The 21,942-nt window shown below is 42.3% G+C and overlaps 1 protein-coding gene across 1 annotated transcript in view; it reads right to left on the bottom strand.

The window, feature by feature from the left end:
* Positions 1-20,514, bottom strand: part of grin2aa (glutamate receptor, ionotropic, N-methyl D-aspartate 2A, a) — a 174,450-nt gene extending 153,936 nt beyond the window's left edge. The window contains exons 1-2 of the mRNA XM_022209001.2: positions 19,760-20,514; positions 9,782-10,276 (exon numbers count right to left, since the gene is read on the bottom strand). Coding sequence (XP_022064693.2) covers positions 9,782-10,273 — 492 coding nt within the window. The 5' untranslated portion in view covers positions 10,274-10,276; positions 19,760-20,514. The remainder of the gene's footprint in view (positions 1-9,781; positions 10,277-19,759) is intronic.
* Positions 20,515-21,942: the final 1,428 nt, after the last annotated feature.

Genomic DNA, 21,942 nt, shown 5'->3' with positions numbered 1-21,942 from the left:
TTGCAAAGCGTGGGTGATAACTTTTATTCTTTCCATGCCAGGGTGATGCATCAATTGATATTATTTCAGACAAGGGCTGTTACAGCTGCTGACCTGACTTGTCTACCTGCTCCAGCTGTTAAAATGCACTTGTCTGATGTAATATTTGTGCATGTTGTGTGTCTGTGTATAAATTAACACTGTTCCTGAGGCTAAAGCCAAGGGAGGGAGACACAAAGAGAAAGAAGATGACAGATAAAGAACTGAGGTGAGGAAAAAAGGTACTCTGTGAGGTAGCAGGAAGACAGCGAGTGGGGAAGCTGATATGCACTGTAAAGCTAAAAGTATGTAGCGCAAACGCAAACTTGCACGACTTTGGAGAAGATGTCATCGGGGGAAAGCTAGGCAGAAAAGGGAGAATGAAAAGAAAAGAGGGGAAATATACTCATAGGATGCGCTAACAGCTCTATTTCCTCTAGTCCCACATATTCATCCAAATCGATTCCCTTTGAGAAGTGAGAGGCCATTTCTCATCGGCAAGACACCCACATCTAGCTATTGGAATAATACACATATACAGCAAAAGAACACACACACATATATGCACTTAAGTGTTTTCATATTTACAGTCACATACAGACATACACTAAGAACACAAAACAAGGAGCGCTAACAAGGAAAGTGTTACCGTGAGAATCTCACTGAGGACAGGCTTACCAATGTAATAAGATATCTGACAATACCCCAGTGATGTCATTATTGCAGTGTGAGCCCACACACACACACACACACACACACATACTGTATATAGATATACACACAGCCAATTACAGAGACACAACAACAAATTGCCTTTTCCACGCAACATATTGATAAAGTAGATACACATAAACACGGACGCACACAGGCTGAGTCACACTTGTGTACACATACTTGGATATTTCCGTGCGTGGAGGTGTGTGACAGAGCAGCTGAAGATGCTCTAGTTAAATGACAGCGCGATTTAAGCCAAACAAAAACAAACATCTCCACGTCGTAATTGGACAAACTCATAAATGATGCCATAAAATGTGATTTCTCTGCGCTCTCTCTCCGTCTCCCTCTCTCTCCCTCCTTCCCTCCCTTCCACTCTGATTTGCTATTTGACACGAGCAGGCAGCAACAAACATCAGAGAGTTTGTGTGTGTGTGTATGTGCGTGCGTGTATAATTATATCGCCCGAGGGTAGACAACAACAGGGATGGATGAATAATGTCCTTTGATCACAGTGACACCACGCACCCACAAATCTATTACATTAACGCTGGCAGTTACATCAGGTGTGTGTGGTTAGTTATTTAAAAAAAAAAGGGGAAAAAAACTTTATCACTCTCCAGCTACCAGCCGCCATGACAGCTGTCAGGAAATACACAGACATATGGGCGCAAACACAAGGGGAGTATTAATATGCATAATCAGAAATAATCCAGGCATCGATCGACAAATCTCACCATTATGGATCGAAAATTACATAAATACACTTAGAGCGTGTGTACACTGTTTGTGCGTCACAGTTTAATTAGCTGAATGGAAACACTGAGTAACAGTGGCTGATAAAGGGCTTCCTTTTTTTAACCAGCGCAGTCAGTCCCAATTCTAGGGCCAGGGGGCAGGGCAGCCTTTCAATGACAGCGTGTGCTTGGACTTAAAGACCGTGACAGGGAGGTCACAACTCTGGGCTAAATTGCCATGACTGAATGTTTCACCAGAAAAAAAGAAAACTCATTCTTTCCAGCACTATGTTAAGATATAGCACAGCCTGTGTCCTACACTGCCACCATCTTGCATGGTTTGTAGATAATTAAACTGCTAAAATGCTTCAATCTGGTAACAGGCAGTTGTTTGATTTATTTAGTGAATGAAGCTACGCCACCACAAGCTATCTGGCAAAACATTGCTGCAACAGAAATTTATGGCGACGCAGCGACGCACATTTATGTAACTTGATAGAAATAAAAACTCTTAAATTGACACTTTAAAAAAAATAATATCCATCAGTAAAAGAGCAATCAGAGTTTACTGGGCAGGATTCAGGACAGAGATCTCATTCTCTCCCAAGCTACCCCACCACAAGCTATCTGGCGAAATTAAAAAGTGCTGCAACACTAATGTATTTAAGTGCAATGCAGCTATATACATGTATGCAAGCTAATAGAAACAAAAACTCAGAAGCTGCCACATTTTTTTTTAAAATAACACCCAGCCATCCAACAGACGATTCCAGCAAATCTTATGTTGATTTTCCAAAAGGAATGCTTTTTTTTCTTTTAAATGCACCATCACGGGGCGCCTGTATAGCTCAATGGGTTAAGCAGGCGAACCATGTATAGGGGCTGGTCTCCGATGCAGCGGTCTGAGTTCGATTCCCGCTCGCGGCCCTTTGCTGCATGTCTCTCCCCATTTCCTGTCTATCTCTATCTCTCCTGTCAAATAAAACCTAGAAAAGGCCAGAAAAAATGCACCATCATTGACAGCAAGAATGTGTAAAAACATCAAGAATCATCAGACCTTGAAGGAAAACAACTAAATGTAAGCTAAAAATTGGGGTATGTCCTAAAAATCACCTTTTTTCTACATGTCCATCCATCCATTCTCTATACACCGCTTTATCCTCACTAGGATCGCAGGGGGTGCTGGAGTCCCGGTGAAGATCTTTCAGGTCTTCACCATTCTTGAGCCTCTCCGTGACTCTGTGGACGTTCATCCGGCTGATGTTCAGCTCTTTGGCTATGTCAGACTTGTTGTGGCCAGCATGAAGGAGAGCAGATATCTCAACTCTTTTGACTTCCATCTTGATACAACTTCACCGGAGAACAAATCTGTATTGACACCTGCCTATAAGGTAGAACTTTCAGTTTGTTGAATCGAATTTTTCACTCCGACATGTAAACATCTCTAAAGATCATGAAACCGAGTGTAACAGAATTTTTGCAAAGCCCAGGCATATTGTTATGGAAAATAAGCCCAATCAGTAAAAATAAAAAATAAAAATGTAGCAGAAGAAAAATATGCCAGGAAACTGTTTAGGGTCAGAGGGTTAATCTACCAAGCACGTCTCTGGACTCTAGGAGGAAGTTGGAAAACTCACACAGACAAAGGACGGACATGCACTTCCACAAAGAAAAGAACCAGCACTTCAGAACCTTATAGCTATTAGGCAACAGCCATGCAACCATGCAGCTGTCATTTTTTTGATTTATGTGACAAGGATTTACTTAAACCCTTCTAACAACCATTACCATGGCTTAGGTGTTTGTCTACAATATAAAATGGTTGTTTTAGGATCAAGTGCAACAAGCAAGCCCTTTCTATAGGTTAATGTGGACAGGAGGAGCCATGGATCAACTTAGAGACATCTGTAATCCTGTATCTTCAGCTACAGCCACCCCACAGTGATGTCAGGAGATGGATATGTCACTCACTACTGACTGCCGAAGGAAAAACAACACAAAATCGCCTTCAGGCCAACAAGAGGTCCACTAACTTGACAGGCAACATGAGTAATGAACCGAGTTGATTTGATTCCATTGGATTACTGGGCTAAAAACACATTCCTCTTGTTGCCATTTGCGGTGGCAGCATGTAAGCTAGTCAATGCAGCACACATACAGAGCAAATGGCTGTCTTTGTTCAGCCTGGAATTATTTGGGGAATTGAGGGCTTCACATTCAAGCCAGTTCCTGCTCTGGATGGGAGTGTTTGAAGGTTAATCTGGGAGTCTTAGGTTTACCCTTGAATGCATGAGGAATATGAAATGTGTGCTCCGCTATGCATGGCGCACAATATTCTTTCATTTTCTTGAATCACTGAATAATTAATTATGCAGCCCATGTAGATGAAGTGTCATTTTTTAAGTCACTCTGGGGATGAATTCTGAAATGAAAGCAATGTGTGAGATCACTGTACAGAGACAAGGCAACGCATACCTACAGTGGCACACTGCAGAGGAACATAAAAGAGCATTGCAATACTCTCCGACTCTTTGAACACTTTTTGTTTTATTCGGAAGCAAAGTGTTTGTTTTTCCAGAAGAGGCAAAAGCAGAGGACATCTCCCCTCGCTACTGTTAACACATCTGGTGCATACAGAGCCGTGATTCAATTCATGAGGTGTGTGCTAAAACAAGAGGGATGAAGAACAGAAAAGCAGCAAAACATGTGAGCAAGATGAGCCTGGACATGTTGATAGAGTCAGAGCAGACAAGATGGAGGAATACACAGCGAAAGGCGTTTGTAACTAACGTGATCCAGTTGCCATTATTGACCTCTGAGCGAGTCGATAACCACTTAGCATGAGAATTACAAGAAGCCAATCAACAGGGCCGGCCAGACGTACACCTATATAACAAGGTCTGGTGAAGGAATGATAAGGGAAGCCTTAAGAAATTTATATAAGATGGAAACAGAAAAAAAAGGAGAAAAGAATGCAAACGTAAGAAAATAAAACAGTGGATTTCAAATTCTTTTTATTATCCACATGGATATAAGGAGTTGCCTGCTATGGGTGCTACATTCCAGCTGAACTGCTCAGACTGCAGCAGCGGAAGATATTTTTTCCTTAATCAATAATGAATTATTTTCAATACAGGCAAGTGTGCATTAATCAACAAAGGCTGAGAGATGTATGGGAGGGAGTAACACAAGGAGATATCGCAACATTCATCTAATTAACAAACAAGAGTGAAAGACAGAGATTATTGAGATGAAACAGAGGGACAAACAAGGAGCAAGAAAGACGGAGAAAGTGAAGATGAGGTATATTTACTTTCATTACTCTGCCAAAGAACACGGCGGAGTTATGTGATGACTGGTGTCGTTTGTCTCTTAGCAACATTACTCAAAAACCAATTTCAATGACATTTTCAGGGAAGGGGGCTGCACAGTGGAGTAGTGGTTAGCACTTTTCCCTTGCAGCAAGAAGATCCCCAGTTCAAATCCCAGCCTGGGCCTGGGATCTTTCTGCATGGAGTTTGCATGTTCTCCCTCTGCATGCGTGGGTTTTCTCCGGGCACTCCGGCTTCCTCCCACAGTCCAAAAATATGCTGAGGTTAATTGGTTACTCTAAGTTGCCCGTGGTGTGAATGTGAGTGTGATTGTTTGTCTGTATATGTAGTCCTGCGACAGACTGGTGACCTGTCCAGGATGTCCCCTGCCTTCGCCCGAGTTAGCTGAGATAGGCTCCAGCACCCCCCGCGACCCTAGTGAGGGTAAAGCGGTGTATAGAGAATGGATGGATGGATTTTCAGGGAAGGTCAGAAATGATAGAAGGACCAAGTAATTAGATTTTGACAGTGATGCAGCTTATAGTCTGGATCCATGGATTTGTTAAAGATTTCTGAATCATTGCAAGACAGCGTCACGGTGTCACTGTAACTTTGACAACAAGTGAACACTACGCCAGCTGCTTGCTGACAATCACATGATGCTACTACAACTCAACCGCTGCGGACCACAAATTTTTTAAAGATTTCATCTGTTGGAAATCATACAACCACTGAGCAGCCTTGGCGGAGCACTGAGCTCTCTGAGTGCTTTTCTTGTTTTTTAAATGGGGAAGCTCTCAGATTGTATTCTCCAGAGGTTGACATGGAAATAGCTTTGACTGGAAGTCATCAGCAGCGAGAGATTTAGCCTCCAAGTGACAGGCAAAGGAAAAACACGCAAACACGCAGAGAAAAGTGCATGCAAAGGCACTAAAGCACATACACGCCGAGAAATTTCACACACGTCCGTGCACACACAAGTATGAAGGCGTAATCACAAATAGACAAACACATTGAGGGTCTTACAAGGCGTAATCATTGGAGGCGAGCTTCATATTTCACATGAGGATTAGTGAAAATCTGCATGGAACACGGCGGCACAAAGACGCCACTACTTCAGAGGGTAACTGTATAAACCTGAATCTACAGAGGGTGAGGAGTTATATAAACTTTAAAAGGAGGGGATATGACTGTATGAAAATGTTACAAGGAGAGGATACAGCAGAGAACACACCAGAAGAATCCTAAGCCATGTCTCTCACCAAACAGATTTAACTGTTGGTCTTATATGTGAGGTGAACAAAACACATATCACAGACACTATGCTTTACAACTGGCACAGTATCTCTCCATTTTTAATAGTCTACAGTCCAGAATCTAACTTTTCATGTAGACTAAAACATTTCTCTGTTTTTGTTACATTTTACAGCATTTTTCACATCTTTAGCCTCCGTCAAACCTCCTTATTTTCCTATTAAATGCACAAGATTCTGTTGTAAACCAACCATGAACATTCTCTAATGTGTCCTAACAGTTGATGAGCTGTTCTCGGGTGAAATTTCCGTACATCCCCAAAATATCCAGAAAAAAAATTGAATTTCACACATTGCAAATTGGCTATTTACACATTTTACAAGCCCGGGGGGGTAGAAAAAAACTGTCACAGTTTTGTGTGTGATGCAGTGGCTGAATAAAAACCATTATCAACTCGGTGTAAAGTTTTCATTCACCTGAAACAAACATTACATCTTAACCCTGAGGTATAGAAAGGTTTGTGTGTGCACAGCACAGCAGGGGCAGCATGTAGATTTAAAGCTGCAGACATGGTGTGAGGCAAAACAAAGAGAGGACAAAATGCTGGGCTGAGCATGCTAAAGTGGATTATTTTCTCCTAATATGTTCCTAGAGAGGAAACATTCCTGCTGTCAAAGAGCTGAATTGCTGCTGTTTGAATGACACTTGCTGACAGGGGAAATAACATGAGTGTGAGTGTGTGTGTATGTATTACTCATGTTGTGGGGACGTAAATCTGCTTACACAATCACATTGTGGAGAAGAAACAAGACGCCTTAGCATGAATCAGTAAAGTTTAGTATGAAGACTTGGTTTGAAGTCAGCGTAGGTTGGGTTTAGCTTCAGGCTTTTGTTGTTGTGGTTGAAAATGAATCTAAGTCCTCTAAAGTGATGTTTGTGTGTGCGCAGCTGAAAATAGTGTGGCAGGTGCCAATCAGGACATCCAGTAATTCCCCTCTACTCAGCATCACCCCTGGTCGAGATGAGGGATTATCCCTCACCCCTTCATTCCTCTGCCTCCTCTCTCCACCTCCTCTATTCCAAATCACACCTCCTCTCCACCAACACTTATCCCGGTCTCTCCTTCCATCCACTCCTCTCTCGTAGAAAGGCGCCACGTGTCACATTACAGAATCAATAAACCATTAGCACAGTAACTACAAGACATTTGTATATTTACTGAAAACAAACAAGATACTCGTTGAGAGGATCTACAGTAGCAACCAACTTCTGCATGTGTTGTTGTGGAGCGCAGGGCCAGATTTGGTGGGAAACCTGCCGGACTAAAGTCTATTCTGCTGGAAGATTGCTTTATGGCATGAAGTATCAAGAACAAGCAGCTATTCTTCTAAAGCAACTGGAGCTAAAGATTTGTAAACAAAGGGATCTGGAAGAAAAAGAGAGGTTTACAGAAACATAATATATCCTGAGGAAATTGGCAGAAAAGAAAAGCACACACTTGGGGCACCAGGTTGGTGGGAAAGAAACTGTGGGATTCATAGTGAGTATGGTGGTAGTGCTGATAAACATCTAAACTCACAAAAATGTCATAATTGTTTCATTAGTTTAGTAATTTCATCAAGATATATTAGGGCTTCAAACTGCTATATGTAGCATTTTCAATGATAGTCTGGCTAAGACACTTTCAAGTAAGCTGGATGGAATTAATGGATATTGGATTACATTTATTCTCATTACAGTAAAACAGTTATTTATTACTTTATTACTTAACATCACATAAAAAGTCAAAATGAGAGCTTTTTGGGGCTGATGCCAATAACGATTTGTGTGGAGCAAATTCTTTGATCATCTCATGACTCGGCACCGCCATCGGCTCAGTTGTGCTATGTACTCTGCTGCATGTGCTGCCGACAGAGCTAACAGTGTTGTAAATAATGGAACTGGATTACGCAATTTCTAAATGAAATCAGGCATAATTTCCTCAAAAAACAAACAAACATTACATCGGACAACATCTCCTCCATTACTAATATATCTCTTAGGCCAATATCGGCTGATAACGTCAGCCAACTGATATGACAGTCAGGCTCTAGCCTAAACCAGTGTCAGAGTGTAATCTCAGCCTTTTTCAGATAACATTCTGAAAAGATTACATGTGCCTAATGTGTCTGAATGCACAGTATGTTCAGTGGCCAGTGTCGGGGGGATGGGTGCAGATATATGCAATTGGAACTGAGCAGTGTGTGAACAGCACAAAAAATGCACAACAGAATGCAGTAAAACTGAGGAAGGCATCACAGTCACACAAACTGTGCAGCTCTCTTTTCACCTTCTTCTGCATGTTTGCTGACTGAATCCATTGTAGAACTTATACTGTCTACAGATCTCTGCGTTGTCTGCTGTAGTGAAGCTATAATGCTGTAAAAGTGGAAGGTTATTTGATTTGCGTTGCTTAATATTGCTATATAAAGTCTATAAAGGCACCTGCATTGGTCGATTTGTCTGGTTAATCCTGGTAAGGCTACGCTGGGAGAGGTGGGAGAAGATTTATAACGAGTAGCTTGCACGGGTTGCAAATGGCTTGTCTATGAAGAACTAATAGTTGGTTTGAACATGAGAGTTCAATGTGGCTCAACTGCATGATGTTCTTCTACAATGTAGGTTGCACTAACATGTTAATGCATTATTCTGTCCCTTAAAGGTTTTCTTTCATTTAACAGCTCGTTAAACTGAGATTCATAACTCTGCATAACATTTCTCACCTTCCTCTCCTCCCTTTTAGTTGTTTAACTTTGTAATGTTTACTCAGAATACCTGTTTTTTACTCTTATCTGGATGCATTTTTACACATACAACTGTATTTGAGTAACATTTCTTTAAAGTAACAATACAACAACAACTCAAGTACAATTTTGCAGTACTATTGTCACCCTTGCTAGTAAGCCTTCTTTGATCTTCCGGGCTAATAACACAGTTAAGAATAGCCCCATTGTGGATCTGACGAATTCCAGGAGCTAAGCAGTGACACATGAATCCACACAATCATGCGGCGTACATCTATTCCCATTCAGGGTTCACAGTGATTGGCAGGCGAGGAGCAGCGCCTATTCAAATGAGGAAACCAATCAAGGCTTTCGCACCTCGTCTGAGGGAATCCTGCACAGTGAATGGAGATTTCTCAGATTACAGCTCACTGCACCACGCAGTCAGCGTTAGCCAGACTACAACAACACCCACTCCTTTCATATTTCCTTCTCTTTCTCTCCCTTTGCCTTTCTCTCTTTAGTCACTGCATCCCAGCTTCTTCCTTTCCTCCTGTTCTCCACCTGCCTTTCAAGTTTCTTCCAATCATTCCTCCAACACTTCTGTGCAGATACTTACCTCATCCTCCTACAATCTTTTCTTCCTCCGCATCATGTCTTTCTATCTGGGCTAGCCTGGTTCCTCTCTTGTTTCTCTATAAGCCAACCGCATTGTTATTTTGCAGGGTGTCAGTTAACTGGGAAGGCCTTGAGATTTTGATTTAACAGGCTATTAACTGCAACAGCAGTAAAATATGTAACTTTTGGCAAATCACTCCAAACCAAACAACTCGACAATCAATCTTCATTCATCCATCCACCCATTTAGATCATATCCTTCTCTGCATTGCACAACTTCATCCATTCGTAGGCAACATCCACATTCTTCCACCAACCATTTATTCACTGCACATGCACACACTCACAGCACCAGTTTCCTCCATACCTTATCGGCCATGATCATGGACGACCCTCCATGAATGCCCAGGATGGGTATGAGCGTCTGCGAGGAAATAAAATCCAAAATCTGGGCGATGGCCTCCTGGTCAGTGCCATCCCCGAACACCACGCCGTGGATCTTGGTCCCAGACATCAGGTCACACATGTGGGTGATGATGCTCTTCGGGTCAGTCTCGTTGACCAGCAGTGTGACCACGTTGACATCGATCGGGTCCTCTTTGCTCCACAGCGCCCGGATGTCCCGGTCTGAGATGTAGCGTGTTCGTCCCAGGATCACTGCAATGTTCAGGACTGGCACTTTTTCCGAGCCACCGCCGGTTCGCTGCTTCTGAGCTGCCGCAGGGTCGACGATCACGGTCACGGCCACCAGGAGAGCCAAGGAGAGCAGCACGCTATTACTTCCAGAGCTACCGCTACTCCTTCTACTCCTCCTCTTATTCCTTTTGCTGCTGAGGGACATACTGCCAAACCACTTCATCCCCTGTAAGGAGAGAGGATGAGGGAGAACAGAAGAAATGAAGACAGATCAAAGAGTGGAGGAGATTGGAGAGAGAGGTGTGGAAAGATGGAGAGAAAAGGCAGGAGAGATAAATTGTTAATGCACGGCTCTTTAAACCCACACAGTCAGGTAACTACTTCCCTTCTTTCATTCTATGTCACCTCAGTAACTTTCTTAAACACATAAATCTCATAGGGAGGGAGATGGCCTTGGGAGGAAAATTGCGGAGGGGTGAGAGAAAGAGAAGCTGACTAACAAGTATACACTCTATGGTCACGACTGCGAGGCTCAGATGATTCAGGACCAAGCTGTGCTGTTCACAAGAGGCAAGCAGACATTTATACAGTTAACAAGAGTAATATCTTAACACTCAACCTTCAGCAAAGGCTGACACAGAATTTAACAATATAATGGAGATTCAAAGATTACCAAACATTTAGATACTTGCAGTTCTATTAGACTTTTTTTCAATTATTCCATTATTTGTCATGTTGTGACAGATAGGTTAAAAAAACTGTTCATTGTTACCATCAGCCTCAGTTCAATTTAGTTTTTATTGCTAGTTGGACTAAGAAGTGAAACATTATACTTGCTAAACATTTTCAGCATTGTGAGAATATTAGCTTGCACAACCGTACCAAAGTACAACTTCGCAGAAGTCCATTCCTTCAATTATTCCCATTCTTTGTCTATGTAAGCAGGAAATGCAATGCATTCTGGTAGCACCATGATGCGCTTTGAGAGGTGGGCCATTGTGTTGTCAGCTCCTCATTAGCATAAAGTTTAGGTCTTTATGTAAATCGGGGTGTCTGGCCACCACTCTCAGGAAATGCAGAAAAAAAAGCAACAAATTTATATCTTATTTCTTGTCTCAAATTTCTGGTGAACTGTTTTCAGAGTACACGTTTCCAAATGAGCAGCCATGTTGGTTTGAAATCCAACAGAATTAACCCTGTAAGTGAAGCCTTCGTCCAATCAGGTGCATCTAGTGTTTGCACAGCAGTTGGAGGGTGAAGCCTTAATTGGATTATCAATATTCTACCACAACTTTGTCTATTTCTATACCCATCAAGTGTCCATTGTTGGGAAGCGGTGTGATCCCTTATGTATAAAACTCCTTAGGTGCCATTATTCTTGTTCATGATGCATAACCAGCATTTCCGATTTGGATAAACTCACATCATTTAAAAGAAAGAAAAAATGAATCAAATACAGTTGTCCCACATCATCACAACCAATCATTAATTCCATTTTCATGCAGTCTGTACCTTTTAAAATGAATCCATAAAAGTTGAAGTCCCTTTCCAGGCATTGATTAAACCTCTAAAAACTCTTTTCCATGAAAATAACGTCATCATACTTTAAATGACTTAACTCTAACTCTACACCATTGACTTTTTAATAATTTGCAGATCTATAAAGTCCCTGCTTCATTTCCCCTCCACCCCTCTGTTGTCCATTGTCGCTCGAGCCCACCAGCTCACATGCGACTCTGCTCACAGCCGCAAGTTGTCATAAAAGTTCAAACCAGACACTGATTCTGAAGAAAAATAATTACAAAGCTGACAGGATTGGTTCTTTAGGTTTGTTACATATCTGGACCCAGAAGTCTGAATCTGTTTTTTGAAACTGTCATTGGGGCGCTGCACTTAAGAGGCAGAAATACAGCCATGGTGTCGATTGCTTATTTCGCTCACGATAGCTGTTCTGCCATAGAAATAACATTAGATGGACATGCTAACAAGTAAAAAATTTTTAAAAAGTGATTGCTTTTTGATGATCTCTTCAAACAGTGTATGAATCTAGTGGGTGTCATACTGAGACTTTGGATTTCCTCTTAGAAGGAACTGACATATACAAGTCTTTTCTGAGCCTAAAGAAAACTCTGATGTGAATAAGTACTGAAACTAAATACAATGTTTAATAAAGCTTTTTCTTCTATTTATTAGATAAAATGATCGAACGTTCAGAGTGTTGACACAGTTGTCAGATACACACGCAGAGATCAGTTTGTATCCCAGAGGTAAGTAGGAAACAAATTACATAAGGGCTAGGAACAGACCAATATGATCCACTGAGCACTAAAAATAGTTTGGGATGCCAGATAGCGTTCTCTTGTGCTTTTGAAGGAGCTCTACATGCTGGAGACAGTAGGACGGAGGTATGGAGGGCGGCGTTCCTCAGCTGTAAAATGGTGATAGTGGGACAGTCAGCGTGTGCGATTACAGGAAAGAAGGTAACAGTGGTTGCTCTGCACCAATCAAACACAAAGGCAAAGCATCCCCATCATTTCACAGCAATCACAACCTGTATCACCCTTCTCCCCACAGACAGAAGGCTCCCTAGTCTTCCTTGCACACCCAGTGCTCAGAGAGCATAAAACATCATCATGTGTTGGAAGACATATGAGCAGGTGTGCTGAACAGCGGAGCGTGAGCAAAATCATAAGGGCATGAAACATATGGTCACATAATGCGTCCATGTGTACCGCTGACGATTTATGGATTCACTGACAGGAACGCAGGTTTTTTGCGTCAGCGCAGAGCCCATCGGTGCGTGATTGATGCGCAGGGGCTGTCGTTTATCATGCCACCATTGGAGGCAGCGGAGATTGAAGCACTCAAGTCACAAGTTCATAACAAACTCGTCCCATTTACAAAACATTCCTAGCCATGAACATAAATGACAAATCAACAGTGTGAAAATCATAGCAACATCCATATTGGGGGCGGCATGGCTCAGTGGATAGAGTGGCTGTCTTGTAACTGGAAGGTTGCTGGTTCGATCCTTGGCCCGTCGTGCTCATGTTGAGGTGTCCCCTGAGCAAGACACCTAACCCCAAATTACTCCTGGTGGGTCATGGTTAGCACCTTGCATGGCAGCTTCTGCCATGTGTGTGTGAATGGGTAAATGTGACGTATCATGTAAAGCGCTATATAAATACAACCATTTACCATATGTTGGCAGTCAATGTAAAAGCATTCACATGGTAGAGCGGAGTAGCTCATTTTTCTTCGTCAATTTGCTTCTTAGTTAACATGAGATTTTTAAAAAAAAAATTAAGAGTCACATCATTAGGTGGAAAGTTCAGCCCAAGCCGAAGAACAAGTAACTAGTTTTCAGTCAGCATCTGAATTGAATTTAAGAACCTCAAATGAAACATTTTTTAATTGTATGAAAGGACATTTTGTGATTTTTTGCTATTTTCTCACGGGCATATGCACAAAATGGCAAAGTGCTTCGATGGACATAGATCTGACCGAGATGCAAATTGAAAATGCATCTTTAAACTATTAAAATAAACCACTTAGTATAACATTAGCAGGAGTTTGCACCCTAATTTCAAGTTTTGATCTTTGTACAGGTTGTGGCACTCCTTTGTATTCACCTGCTCCATGTTCTTCTGTGCCTCATATACCACCAACTGCTTTTTCAATGGCCTTCTGAGTTTCTCATTTGCCATTAACTTTATCATAGGTACCCCCCTCACAATATTTTGTAGGTAACAAATGCAATAAAATACTTTGTCATATTTTCCGTGACCAGTCAACCCTGTCCGCCCGAAGAAAGAGAAAAAAGCTGTGTCTATATTGTCTATTTCCAAGTATGATGATGGTTTTTAGATTATTTTCTGTAGGCTAGGATTTGTCATACCTTGTGATTTTGTAATGAAATTGAGACTGCAGTGGAAGGCTCTATTGTGAGCTGAATAATGCATGGGGGCTCACTGTGTCATCCTGTGTTTTTAAAACAAGCAGAGGACTCCTTGTCCCCCCTGCCCAACTGAGCAGAAACACTGTTAGAAGAGACCGGAGGATGAATCATCACCAAATCTCAGTCCATTCACTGCAGAGAGAGCACTGATGCCTAATGGAATCCCAGTGTCTCTGTCAAGAAGTCATCATATTCCCTTACCAAAAAGCTGTAGGATTACATGGAGGCTTGCCCTGACAGCTTGTGAAATAATTTAATTCTATACAACTGGCATTTATTTGCATCGCGGGCATTAAATACATCATGCATACATTACGTCAAGCCCATCATCTCTACTCTGCTCATGCATTTTCACATACTCATGCCGAGAGTAGAACCACAGCCTCTTGTGCCGTTGGTCACAGAGTAACATCCAAATCCACCATCCAATTGTGAATGCTAACTAACGACCCATTGGCTTGAAAGGTTGAGTGGCCTTTGTCTGCAGACCTTTGCAGCTGGTTCCTATTCAAGGTTTTGCTCAAGAGCACTAGAGCAGGGCGAGCTCTACTTGTCAAGAGAGGCCCTTCATGCTGAAGGACGATGTCCATAATTACCGGACCAACCTGCTGCTGCTAATATTCGGCTATATATTACATTCTGCTGTTAATTTAACAGTATTAGTGGGGCCATCGTATACAGTTGGGTGTGAGGTTAAAGAAAAAGTTATGAAGCCCACAGAAGATGCACAGAGTCAGCACAGGTGCTTATAAAACATACCATTTTATAACATGCAGTGTCCTCCCTGAGAAATGCTTTAGCGAAAACAAACACAAACCTATCTTTCACTGCGAGCGAGCTTGGCAAACCCAGATTCAAAATCCGGGTCAAACTGGCTCCAGTTTGGTGTTTTATGATATTTGTTGTAGCAGGCGAGTCCAATTCTGACAAGATTATCTTTCAGTTCCAAATTGGTGGTGGTGGAAATCTGACAAAAAAACTCGGAAGCATTATGGGGATATTTTGGGGGAGCAGTAAAAGTAAAATAAAAAAAACAAGTAGAGGAAGTAAAAGCAATGTAGAGGGTGGAGAAAGTAGTATAATAGGAGAAAGAGAGGGAGATACTGAGGGAAAAGGAGAGAAAAAGAGAGCAAGAGGACCCCCAGCCAAATCGTATTGGGCAGTTTGTCGTCACACAAAGGCTACCGTTTCTTGGCACCACAACAGTAGATGATGTTTGGCAGGCGCATCCACACTACTGGCGACTATTCACACATGCACACACACACACGCTCATATTTCCTACCTCACACAAGCCACAAAGCAACTACTCTCTGCACAAGCAGATATTGATATCAAATCTTACCAAAATCATCCTCGGTGAATTAGAATCTAAAATGCATTTTACAGGTTTTAGTCCTCCGTTTGTTTCACTGTGTGCTAATGGGACTACACACAGACACACGCAGACACACACACACTCCTGCATGCGAAATCTCTCATTACCACAATTCCACACGGCTTCACGGTCACAAAGCCCACATTTCTGGTCCCCACACACAACTAGGTTTCACACGCATCAATAATTCAGCTGCATTATCTTTACATGATAATTAATATGATTGCATTTACTGCTGGGCTCACATTTGCTCTTCTTTCTATCTTCCCAAATTGCATTAAAATTAAATTAGCATACTGTACACACTCTATGGATATGATTTATTTACGGAGTCCGCTTCAGGATGATACTGAGGATGATAAGTGTATGTTTTACTATGCTGCGATCCAGAGGATGCATGTGTGTGTAAATATTGCATGTTTTTTTTTCTTCCTTCTCCGTCCCACACCGGCTCCTCCATTACTCTACTTTCATTCATCGGCCCTTCATCTTTCCACTTAACTGTCCATCTTTCCTTACATCTTCTCCCTTCAACCATTTTCTCCTGTAATGCACTGACTAAAACAAAATCTTTGCATAAGTTGCACCTTACCACACTCATGTGTATCCTCGGAACTATTGATTTTTCTATTCCCATCTCGCATCCTCACCTTTGCAGTGTCAATCTCTCCTTAAGTTTACTTTTCCCACACAATTTTATATCAAAGATGGACAGATTCAACAGAGGATGTAAAGTTCATCCAAATGTTGCCAAAATTGCGGTTTAAAAACATGTGTGAAACTAATTTCAATTCATTTCTGTCCTGTGAATATACTAATGATCATAGAATTTGTGCAGGACACGTAGTATACAATCATGCACGGTTCCAAAATAAACTATACATTAATCATTTATTTTGTACTTCTGTTACTTTTTGCACTAGGAGATCTTATAGAACTTCAGTCTTTGCTATCTAAGTTGACTCTAATGTGGAACACTGGTTCTAAAGTCTGTGTCAGCTGTTCCAAATCCAGCCTCTTGCTTCCACTATGCCAGAAAACTACTAGCATTTCCTTTTGATGGCTTATTTGACTGTTTCTTGGAAGCTTATCTCCTGACTTTTGACCTCACTAAACTGTAGATTCACCCTGCCCCTGCCCCTTGATGCCTGAACTGTACTGCAGCACACACCTCTACCTTCATCGTCCCTCTTTCCTGATCTTCCTTCTGTCCACCATTGTGCATATTTAATCACTCCTCCATTGTTTTTTTCTGTTCCTCCTCCTCACTCTATAACTGTATGCCCAATTATGACTAATTCAAAAATAACTCACTTCTAAAATAACTCGGCTCTTGTTCCCCATTTGTTCATCTTCCCCTTCCCTGCTATCACTCCACCCCCCCACCCCCCGATCCCTATTTCTCTCAACTAATTTCCTTCCCCAAGTTCTGTTTCCTTCTGTCTTCTTCTATTTCAAGAGTTTCACTCTAAAATGAGATTCTGCCATTTGAAGACATTGCATGAATATCAATGTGCAGCTGAAAATGTAGGTGTCTTGGCCTGTACATATGAAGTAACTCTGTGTAAAGGGATTGGAAATGTTGTTTGAAGAATGCAAGACAGTTGTGAACCTATTTTTTGTTTGCGTTGATAGTTGTGATAATCAAGTCTATAAAACTGGGACATTTACTGTATTTTTTTTTCAAAATAACAAAACAGAAATCCTAACCCTTCGTTTTCTGCGTATCTTTTCAAGATTTTGTGGTATACACAAATTGCAGAAGACAACTCCACTGATTATACACCATCAGATCAGCTTGCTAGTTAAAAATGTTGAGGAGTTTCCTAAAGTCTAGTGATGTCACTGAGGGAGATTGTGATTTGAGCTTAGTGGTTACAAAACAGAAAGCTTGCCAACTTTTTCTTCTAGGCACTGAAAGTCGAGCAAACAATACTGGATCCAATTTTCGAAACACCTCAAGTTTTTCACAGGAGTCGACCCGCATTTTCAGTCATGAGTTCTCCCAACTTTGCTCATTTTACCCCTTTAAGTAGCCCATGAAATACCCAAACCGTTCCCACTGTACTTCTGACATTCTTCCTCTTTGTCACCTCATTCCTCTATCCATTTTCTCCCAGCCATTCACTCCCTCTCCCTCTCTCTCTCTCTCTCTGAAGCCCCAGCCATCTGCTCTGTGTGCCCTGACATGTGCATGAGCGCCCATGAGAAGCCCAGTGGAAGTAATCGTCTGTTACCACTCAGGCTTCAACATGTTGTCTGCCCACTGCACATACCTCTTCAGGTCTCTACAAACCCACTGCTGTGTGTGTGAGAGAGAGAGAAGCTGACAAAGGAGTGAGCTTACTTATATTCTCTCATAACGGATGCTAATAGTGTTGCACGCTCTCTCTCTTTTTTCTTTCTGCACCTGATGCCCAATACACACCTGTCCCTCCATGTTGGAAGATTACACTGCATGCATCCTCCAGTGTCCCCCTCACTCATGTATTTGTGGTTCTTTTATCTGCATCAGTCCCTTTTTGCTTCATTAGCATGCGCACTAGAGCATTGCATCTCTTTCTGAATGTTCATGTCTACTTGCTGTACTTGCACGACATGTAAAACATTCATTATGTCAAAGCATATGAAAGAAAACTGTGTAGAAACAAGTTACATATTGCCACACAGATTACGTTGTTCTGTTACTTGATATCTTTGTAGTTTGAGGTGGAGATCTGAGTCTTATGGCATTTCTGTCTTCGGAATCTGTGATCTGAAGCCATCTCTGAAGGCCGAAGTCAGAAGTGCTTTTGGGCCCCCCCAGCCATGAAAAACGGGGATGAATTTGAGACACAGCACCACCGCTTTGCAGGAGAAATCTCCTCTGTGCTTGTTCTGGACTTTGAATTTAACCCTTTATGATTTTTCAGAGGTATCCGCTAATTGAATCCCTTTGCTAATGCTGTCTTCATCTATATGTAAATAAAGGTGCATTAAAAATCAATCACACCTCTCTCTATCTCCCTCGTACACAGACAAAATCTCACTCTTCTACTCTTTCATCTTCTCCCACACCCAATTTCTTCTTACATCCTTCTCTCAAGCCTCTGCTTGATAGTTTTTAGACAAAAAAAATGAATGTAACAACATTTCAAAACTGTGTTTCTGCAAACACACAGTCTTGTTGAGCAGATATTTGGGGGGAAAACAACAAAGCACCATGATTATAGTCTACAGGAGGATCTACATTGATGGGGGAGGTGGTGGGCTCATACATTATTTCCTTTTAGTGTCATAAAAGCGTGGATTGGCCTTCTATGGGCTGCAGATGACGCTTTTACATGGACAGAGGGAGAGAGAGGGAGCTTTTCTGTGAGAGGAGTACTGCGCTTCAACAACGTGACTGAATCCTGAGAACAGGAGAGAGGAGAAGGTTGGGGAGAGCTTGGAGGGGAGGGGGGTTAAATTCATTTGGATCTCCCCCCCATTAGGTTCAATGAAGCCAAGACAATACAAGTGCGACCCCTACTGGTAGAACAAGGGCTTGCCTGCCTCCTTCTCCTCTTCCACTCGTGGCCAAGACGCTCCTTACACTGGAAAACAATCTTTTAGGGGGGCAAAACCCGTGTTCACTTTGTGTCACGATTCAACAGCGTACAGATTTGTCCCGATAACTGAATTAGAACTTCACAAAGACAAATAAGAGGTGCTTTTTGAGGAGACATCCCTTAATGGAACACTGACTGATCGTCCTGATATGGGATGGAGAGCAGCTGGAAGTTGTGCCAACCACTGGCTCTCCCAAAAAAAAAAAAAAAAAAAAAAAAAACTGCAATGTGTTATCCAGCCTCTGAATAAGATCAGCACAGCCATCATTTATATTGCCTTAATCTCATCTCTTTTGGGTAAACCATTGGGCGTCTGCGGTTGTACGGTATACACAGTTTGATTGTGGTTCATGAGAAACTACCAAAAAGATGCATATTTCTTTGCATTCCTGCTTCACAGTCAGTCTATACGTGCAGATGTCTCTGCGTTAAAGGGATAAACTGTTGTGTAGATGCTGCACACTGATGCGCTTTGAAGCTCCCTGCGCTCCGCTCCTCACTGCGCCAGCGCTAGGAATTAAAAAGGGGGAATTACAGCACTTGATGTGGGAGCTAAAAAGAGGGAAGAGTTTGATTTGTACTGCTTGCATTCAACGCTGCCTGCCTTTTCATCGTTTAAATCCAAGTTGATCGTGTTTTGGGAGCAGCTGTGGTGCCGCACTTTGGATACGGGACGCTTGTGGGTAATAACGAAAAGCCAGATCAGGGGGCAGGAGAGGGGGAGAGAAAGAGACGGTTCGCTATCATCAAATCCTAAATTAACAGACATGGCAAAGTACTTACAGCATCTCCCTTCCACAGAGCTCCAAAACAGTGGTGTGAGATGACATTGCAACAGTCCCTTCTCTCCTCGGAGAAACCATGCAGCCTCTGATGGATCACTCTCACCAAACACTGCACAACAGGAGAATAAAAGAAAAAATGGGGGGGAAAGAAAAGAAAGAAAACCGCCGAATGTCTGGCAATGAATTATTCCCAACGGTTCCAAAAATAATCATAAAAAAATGAATGAAATCCCCCGTTTTAGCACTTGACGAGCGCAGCTGCGAATAATAAGGAAAAAAAATCACTGTTGTAATCCAATCTTCATTGTGTGTGCGCCTATGCTGCTGATTCTCCACTGCAATCTCTGCTGGCCCCGCGCATTGTTGGGGGACTCAACCTGCCTCGGTGTTGATTAGAGCTCCCTGGATCCCGTTATTCCTGTCCCGGGAGGAGAGGAGCGCAGAGGAAGGATGAGAGGCAGGCGAGCAGCGGCCGGACGCGCACATAGACGCACATGCACATTGACCACTACAGGAGAGGCTCCGGCAGCCCGCAGACCGAGCATGGGACCCGCTACCACCGTCTCTCCCTCTCTCTCTTTTTCGTCGTGCACGTGTATGTGCCAAATGTGCCCGCGTTTTGGTCTATGCGTGTGACTGCGCGCTTCTTCTGCAGAGGCACAGGCAGCTGGATAGATAGACGGACTGGCGGTCCGTCGTTCTGTCGGTCTCCCTCTCCCCTTCTCTCTCTCTCTCCTTACTGCTCTCTGCGCTAAAGCTCCATCAGAAGTCGCTCAGTCATAAAAAAGAGAGAGAGAGAGAGAGAGACCGAACAGGCAACAGGGAGAGTTCTCCTAAACACAAATGAATAAGCGTCCTTTTCTCACACATTTCGCCTTCTTGTTTTTGCCCAGAATAATCCTCTAACCCCCTTCCAGTCGTGCCTTTTTGGTTTTATTACACAAAAAAACCTGAGTGCAGACAAGGAGCGCAAAGAAAAAATATAATATTAATAAATGCCACATGAATTAATGAATCTCTTCGCCCTCGGTTGCCACTGTGAATGAAAGGTTGACACATGACGCCTATCCGCAATCTGACACAGACACCTCCACTGCTGTGTAATCGGTAAAGTGTTCTAATTATCTGTGCTTTAACCTCATTTGACCCACCTGCGAGTTCACACTGAAGTTTTCCAAGTTGCTGTTGCCTGCAGAAGTTGTGGCTCATCGTCCAGATGAGAAGTTGCACAAGTAAGTGAGCACCAGCATTTCAGCATCCCACCCGGAAACAGGGGGTTCAGGCCTTTAGTTCCTCTGTCTGGCTGAAAGGCTCCCATTAAAGCTATTTTATTAAAGTTCTAGGCCTACGGTTGTTTTTAAGTTGGGACACTCACATTTTAAAGGAATGTTTCTTATAATTGTTTGAGAATATTCATGGAACATATGACAGGACTTTGTGTTTTATGCTTTTGGGGAAACATTTGCAGTCTCCGATCTCAAGATAAGAATTGTTTCTGCCTAAGTAATCTTCTCGGACTTCACAATTTTCACTAAACACTAAACAAAAATATAAACCCTAAATGCAAATGGTTGTTTGTTCTGACTAAAATTTTAAAAAGCACACCATCTGAGGTCTCTTGTTCTGGTAACAAATGGGCTCTGTGTCAGACTGGTGACCTGTCCACGGTGTCCCCTGCCTTCGACCGAGTTAGCAGGGATAGACTCCAGCACCCCCCGCGACCCTAGTGAGGATAAAGTGGTGGATAGAGGATGGATGGTAAGAAATGGTTAAATTTAGTCAACTGTACACATTTTATTATTATTATTATTATTATTATTTTAAGTTGTTTATCTGCTGCCAAAATCTCAACCATTGACTTAATCCACACCTTGGTCACGGGTGACTTTCAAGCAAAATGATCAGATACCATGACCATTGCACAGACACTTCTTTGACTGATAAAAGGGCACTTAAAAATGCAGCTCTATTCAAATAACACTGTGTTTCTGTTGGTATTCTGGATCCTGGCATGTTAGTTCAGGCCATAGTCAGGCACTTGAATGTCCAACATTTGTTGTCGAAGAAAATGTGTCTGATAATCTGCCACAACATCTTCCATGTTGGCACTACACAGTCCACATGGTGGACAGAGTGGCTTATGATTTCTGTTCTATAACTCCACTCTTCCAACATAGTGTG

This window comes from Acanthochromis polyacanthus, chromosome 21 (genome assembly GCF_021347895.1).
Source record: "Acanthochromis polyacanthus isolate Apoly-LR-REF ecotype Palm Island chromosome 21, KAUST_Apoly_ChrSc, whole genome shotgun sequence".
NCBI lineage: Eukaryota > Metazoa > Chordata > Actinopteri > Pomacentridae > Acanthochromis > Acanthochromis polyacanthus.
Note: the sequence above shows the minus strand (reverse complement) of the source record. Positions and strands in the feature narration are given on the sequence as shown.